The sequence below is a fragment of the Syzygium oleosum genome, unplaced genomic scaffold, assembly GCF_021117445.2.
Source record: "Syzygium oleosum isolate NSW1041296 unplaced genomic scaffold, Sole_v2.1 Sole_v2.01, whole genome shotgun sequence".
Taxonomy (NCBI): Eukaryota; Viridiplantae; Streptophyta; class Magnoliopsida; order Myrtales; family Myrtaceae; genus Syzygium; species Syzygium oleosum.
In genome coordinates this window covers 19555091-19561957 of record NW_026607485.1, presented here as the reverse complement: position 1 = coordinate 19561957, position 6867 = coordinate 19555091, and the positions used below count along the sequence as shown (strand labels likewise).

The 6867-nt window shown below is 43.7% G+C and overlaps 1 protein-coding gene across 1 annotated transcript; it reads left to right on the top strand.

Moving 5' to 3' along the window:
• Positions 1-260: 260 nt before the first annotated feature.
• LOC130135406 (agglutinin-2-like) lies at positions 261-707 on the top strand. Its single transcript, XM_056304563.1, has one exon. The coding sequence runs from the start codon at positions 261-263 to the stop codon at positions 705-707; it is 447 nt and encodes a 148-aa protein (XP_056160538.1).
• Positions 708-6867: the final 6160 nt, after the last annotated feature.

The following is a 6867-nucleotide window of genomic DNA, read 5'->3' as shown; positions in this document are numbered from 1 at the left end:
GGAACCATCATAGAAGCTGCTTGATCTATGATCGCTTGCCGTGTCCCGTAATTATACTCAGGTTGGTTTGAAGCACCCTAATGCAACGTATTGATCTCACAGTTTGGATGATCCAATTCCAACCAAAGCCCATGTTCAGTATGCCGCGCGCCGCTCCCCGTTCTCTTTCTTTGCGCGCTCGCTTGATCTTGTTCTGCCTTGTCTGCTGTCCTTTCATTCCCTCTGTTGCTCCTCTGTCCTTCAATATAGACAGCTTCGACATGGATTTGAGCGACATATTGTATGAAGGAGTCGCGGCGGTCACGTACAGATACGTCGATCTCACCACAGGCAATCGTCCGCATCGCTACCAGGTGGGCCGGATTAAGTATGCCAAGCCCGTCCACACATGGGATCCGCTCACGGGGGGCCGAGCGGACTTCTCAACCCGTTTCTCGTTCACCATCGACACTGACGGCTCTGCACAGTACAGCGATGGCCTGGCCTTTTTCCTCGCTCCTGTCGGGACCCCAATCCCGCCCAACTCGGCCGGTGGATTCCTGGGATTGTTCAACGCTAGCACGGCTAATGAGGGGCCTCGGAACCGCATCGTCATGGTCGAGTTCGACACTTTTGTGAACCCGGAGTTCGATCCCCCCATGCATCACATAGGAATCAATAAGAACTGGCTCTCGTCCCTCGTTTCTAAGGCCTGGAATCATCAATGAATATAAAATACTTTCCCGCTGGAGTCATCAATGAACATAACATAGTAGCATGAGCGCCCAAGAGAATGCATAGGGCCTGTCCCCCAAACATTTATATACACCAACTCTAACTTTCTTTTATTTGGTTCTCTCCCGATATTTGAAAAACTGACATGTTTCTGCTTACCCAGAATGCAATCCACACATAAGCCATTATCTATGGGCTTCAGATCAGGCAGCTTTCCCTTTGATGCTAACACCTTCCTCCCCTTTTGGCTCATGGGTCCAAGCCTACGGTGTCACATTTTGGAATCAGCTTCCGAGTCAACACCTGCTACTGTTTCTCTACCACTTTCAGTTATATATAGTGTTCCCAACTTTGTTCCCCGTGCTACGACCATAGCAACTTTAACAATCTTCCATGAGCAGTACCCAAAAATAGTTATGTATCCGATGTCTAATTGATCAATAGAGATTAGATTTTTCTTAAAGCTAGGAACATATTTGACATCATGCAACTTCCATTGAAACCCATTGATAATCTTTATGTGAACATCACCCTTCCCCATAATATCCAAATGATCATCATCAACTAGACAACCCTTTCCAAACTTTCTAGCTACATAATTATACATTAATTCCCTGCATGGAGTTGAGTGAAATGATGCACTTGAGTTTATAATTCAAGACTTGACCAAACTATCAATGCCCAAAATTAAGGCATTATTGACAAGCATCTTCTCAAAGATTGCATTTATAGATTTGTCATTCTCTCTATTCCGATCTCGATACTAAATTTTCTTCTTTAGGGCTCTACAATCTCGTCTTAGATGGCATTTCTTTTCACAATTTTAGCAAATTATTTCACCACAAGATCTCGATTTGCTTCTCCCTTTGGACTTCGATTTACCACAATTTTGTTTTTGACTTCATTGACTGCTTCTCTCTCCGCATTCACTATTCAAGGCAATACCCGAAGATTCACCCGACTCTCTTCTACGAATATCCCCACAAAGAATCAAATCTTGGATCTCTTGAAACTTCAACTTCTTCTAACTAGATTCACTGTTCCTGCAGTCACTTGCACACCAACTTTAAATCAAAACTTTTACCTCGCCATCAAATTTCCACCAAACTCAACTGAGTCGTGATCATGCTGAATTTGTTGATGTGATTTGTCACAAAAGTTCATTTGTCCATCTTCATATTGAAAAGGCGACGCATAAGATATACCTTGTTTGACGTAAAGGGCTTCTCATACATGTTGGGCAAAGCCCTCATCAAATTCGCCGTTGTCTTCTCATTAGCAATGTTGGAGGCAACGTTCTGCTTCGATGTGAGACAAATCAAACCGAGGCTTGCGATCTAACAATTTCCAATTTTCTTGCTTGATCGAATTTGGTACTTTCTCGACAGAGGCTGATGTAGGTTCTTCTGAAGCAAAAGATCATCGATCTGCATCTTCTAGAAACTAAAATCCTTGCCGTTAAACTAGTCAATCTTCACCTTCCCTTCGTTTATCTTCACGCTCCCACTATTCCATTAAACCAAGCTCTGATATTAGTTGTTAGGAGCACAAAACGTTAAAAAGAAAAAAATAGAGAAAAAGAGACAAATTTTTACGTAGAGAATCCTTTCAAAATCAGAAAGGAGAAAACCACGGTACCGCACTGAATAATCTCTTCACTATCTAGTTTCAAAGTTACAACCATAAAAGAGATTGTCCAAAATATAGCACAAGTCTAAAGCATACAAAGTTAGGGTAAAAAATTACATGTATACCCTTAACAGTAAAAAACCTCTCTACTTTAATTTGGTTTCCTCTATCAGATTCCACAACTCTATCATCCAGCATTGATTTTCCGTGCAAAAAACGTTGGTTGACTTTAAATTTTTACTTTCCATTTACATGTCATTTAATTGGCCTTCCGCAATGCTGCATCTACGTAGGATTGACTCTTTTTTTTTGTCTGACGTAAGCTTGACTTCAAACCCTGAAATTATTGACCCCAAAATATACCTTGATTGACACGGCCCCAAGGACCTTACCTACCATCGCTATGCTACGTGCTGCTGATGTTATCTAACCCCGTCCATTGATCTCTTGCATTTTACACATAAAATTGCTACACATATATCAATTGTTTCACGGAGGTTGCATGACTTGACAGGTGAGTTCGTTCGAATTGCAAGTGTTAATATCTGTTCAATATTCTTTTGATATAAGTGAAACCAAAGAGAGACACAAAAAGGACCAAAACAGGCTTCGACCGCAAGGGTTGCCCTGCATCTCTCTGAAAAAGAAATTAGCCCCGCCTAGTTGACACACACCCAGGTGAGATGAATTTACGTGTGCTTTTTGGAATGTCAGCGTGTGTGCGGTCCTAGAAAATGAGCCCTTTGTATTTACGAGTGCTTTTTGGAATGTCAGGTTGACGATCATCATCATCCCTCTTGTGTTGCAGTACATGTAATGTTCTTTTTTCTGTCATCAGGGACATGAAAAAGATCGGCGAGAGAAAAAATGGGAGGAGGGAGATTCTTGTTTTATTGGAGTTGTATGAAGCTAATTAAACATAAGTTACTAACAAAAGCCCATCATTTCAAGAAGATTTGTCTACTGAAACTCCAGTTCTAAGTTTAAGGAGCAGAAAAAAATCAATCTTCCCCTCTCCAGGATAAGTCTTACCAATGAATCGATTGATTATACGTTGAGATAGTGCTTTCACAGCAAATAGAAGCAGGAACAACAATATACATGTATCCATTGACATCTTCCTTGTCTTCTCGACCAGTAAAGTCTCAAGATTGAGGTTTTGATATGCTTTTATAGAATGTCAACTGTGTAGCTGATGGGAAATTGCTCTTGCATGCACGGTGTCTTTCACAGACGAATCTCATTCTCACACGCTTGGATGAGAACGACTATCGACCAAAATCGTTTCGCAGTCTCATTGTCGTCTGCTTCGATGGGGGTGGATGTTTCGCAAGCAGTCGGATGTTGACGGAATTTTCTGTAAAACAATGAACTAACAAGATGAGAATGGGTGGCAATTGCCAATACGTGTTTTGTGTTTCAGTAATAGAATTTTTTGTTACATTTTTCGGCTACGTATTGTGATGTCTTTATATAATACAAGCTAGGGTTACGGAATTAATGAAGAATAAAATCATGATCTCTTCTCTTTGGAAAGAATTGATCTTGCTTGATGAGTGAGTGGTGAAGAGATTGTAGCTGAATCAAGACACGTCATCGTGCTCTTTTCTCTTTGGAAAGAATTGATCTTGCTTGATGAGCGAGTGGTGGAGAGATTGTAGCTGAATCAGGACACGTTATCGTTTCCTTTGACACCCCCCTGCAAGCTGATGTGGCGGAACACACAGTAAGCTTGGACTGTAGAAGTCGAAAGCGAGCTGTGGAGAGCCCTTTGGTGAAGATATCGGCAGGTTGATCGGTAGTGGAGATGTACAGAACATGAAGTTGATTTTTGGTGATCCGTTCTCGCACAAAGTGGTAATCAATTTCCACGTGCTTTGTCCGAGCATGAAAGATAGGATTCCCTGTCAGATAAATGGCTGAGATGTTGTCACACCAAAGAACCGGAGGGCCTTGCCAAGAAACACCGGGATCACGTAAGAAAGCCTCGATCCAAATGAGTTCAGCAGTTGTGTCGGCTAAGCTTTTGAATTCGGCCTCTGTGCTGGATCGAGCGACCGTTCGTTGCTTACGGGAACTCCATGAGATAAGATTTGAGCCAAGGAATATGCCAAAGCCGCCAACTGACCGTCTCGTGTCATGGTCCCTAGCCCAACCTGCATAGGAAAAAGCATGGAGATGGAAATTGCGGCTGCGAGTGAAGAATATGCCATGGTTCTGCGTGCCGTGAACGAAGCGCAATATGCGTTTGAAAATCTGCCAATGGACCTCCGTGGGTGCATGCATGAACTGACAGGCAGTGTTGACAGCGAAGGCAATGTCGGGCCGAGTGAGAATAAGATACTGCAATGCACCCACAGTATTACGATAAAGTGACGGGTCCGAGAACAGCTCACCACAATGAGAAGATGGAATATCCGAGCCCACTACACATGGGGTGGTGACAGGCTTCGCATCCTGCATTTTTGCTCGGGCAAGGTCGACTGCGTATTTTGTCTGGTGAAAAAGAATACCATCCGAAGTGCGTTTTAGTTCGATCCCAAGAAAATAATGAAGTTCACCCAAGTCTTTGATAGCAAATTCCTTTTGTAGAGACTCCAGGAGAGTAGACAATGGAGTTGTAAGGGATCCTGTAATAATGATGTCGTCGACATAGACGAGCAGGAAGATACTGTATTGGGCTGTATGCAGTATAAATAGTGAGGAGTCAGCAGTAGAAGCTACAAAACCTATGGAGACGAGAAAATTACTGAAACGTTGGTGCCAGGCACGTGGAGCTTGTTTCAAGCCGTAGAGAGATCGTTTTAAGTGGCAGATATGATGAGGATGGTGGGGATCAATGAAACCAGGTGGTTGATCCATGAATATTTCTTCGGTGAGATAACCATGGAGAAAAGCATTCTTGACATCTAGTTGTCGGAGTTGCCAACCCCGAGAAAATGCAACTGCGAGGACTGTACGAATCGTGACATGTTTCACCACCGGACTGAAGGTTTCATTATAGTCGATTCCCTGCTGTTGATGAAAGCCCTTTGCGACTAATCTGGCCTTGTACCGTTCAACAGAGCCATCTGCACGAAGCTTGATACGAAAGACCCATTTGCAGCCAATGGGCTTACCGTGCTGAGGAGATGGTACAAGCTCCCATGTCTGATTTTTTAGCAATGCGGTGTACTCTTCGGCCATAGCTGCCCGCCAATGCGGGTCTTTTACCGCTTGACTGTAACAAGATGGTGTAGATGGGACGGCTACCGAAGTGGTGAGTGCATAGGTGTGATCCTTTTGCACATGTCGACGGGGAACGGTGCCGTCTCGAAGTCTGGTCACCATGGGGTGGGCTAGTGGTGCCATTTGTGGTGGCGGATTGGTAGCCTGATGGATTGTGGTCTGTGTGATAGCTTCAGTGGTAGGAGATGGCACTTCTGGTTGTAGTTGGAGAGATATTGAGCGGGAGGTGGAGGGATTGCCGTGCACAGGTGTTGACATGTGGGATGGATCAGTCCTCGGCTCCTGCATGTGTGAATCATCAGGTTGCAAATGCGTCAGTGGGGGAACATAAAGGGGTAACTCCAATGATGCTGGTGGGGACACATTTGATGATTCGTCGGTGACGGGAGCAGCAAACGGAAAAACAGTCTCATCAAAGGTGGCATCTGCAACTGTATATAACCGTTGTTGTTGTGGAGAATAGCAGCGATAGCCCTTGACACCTGAGGGATATCCCAAGAAAATACATCAATGTGACCTGGGCTCTAGTTTGTGCTTGGCATAGGTTCATAGGTTCGGGTACATAGCGCAGCCAAAAACCCGAAGATGCTCAATGGATGGTGCGGTAGAAAAAAGTACTTCCCAAGGGCTACGCTGCTGCAGAACGGGAGTAGGCACTCGGTTGATAATGTGAACTGCACTTTCAAAAGCAAAATCCCAAAAATGAGAGGGAACAGATGCATGGTGCATCATGGCCAAACCCGTTTCAACCACATGTCTGTGTTTGCGCTCGGCCGAACCGTTTTGAAGGGCCAGGCGAGGACAGGATGTCCATTTATAAATGCCACGCTCCTGCAATAATTTTTTAAAAGATGCAGAAAGAAATTCTCCGGCACAGTCACTTTGGATGGCTTTAACTCGGGTATTGAGTTGGTTTTCAACAAAGTTTAGAAAGACCACGAAGATATGTAAAAATTGATCACGAGAGTTGAACATATAAAGCCAAGAAAATTTGGAGTAATCGTCAATAAAACAAATATAATATTTATTATTTTGATGAGATGTTACAGGAGCTGGCCCCCAAATGTCAAAATGAACTAATTCTAGGGGAGCCTTGGATCTATGAAAAGTGGGAGGATGAGGATGACGGTGACTCTTACTAAAGGCACATGCCGAGCAAGTTGGTTGAACAACTGACGACTTATTTAGCATGTGAGAAATAGTAGAATATGCAGCATGGCTTAAACGATGGTGCCAACGGACAAGGGAGCTGGACTGAGATAGGTAATAAGCTGAAGGAGAAAGCTTGGATTGATC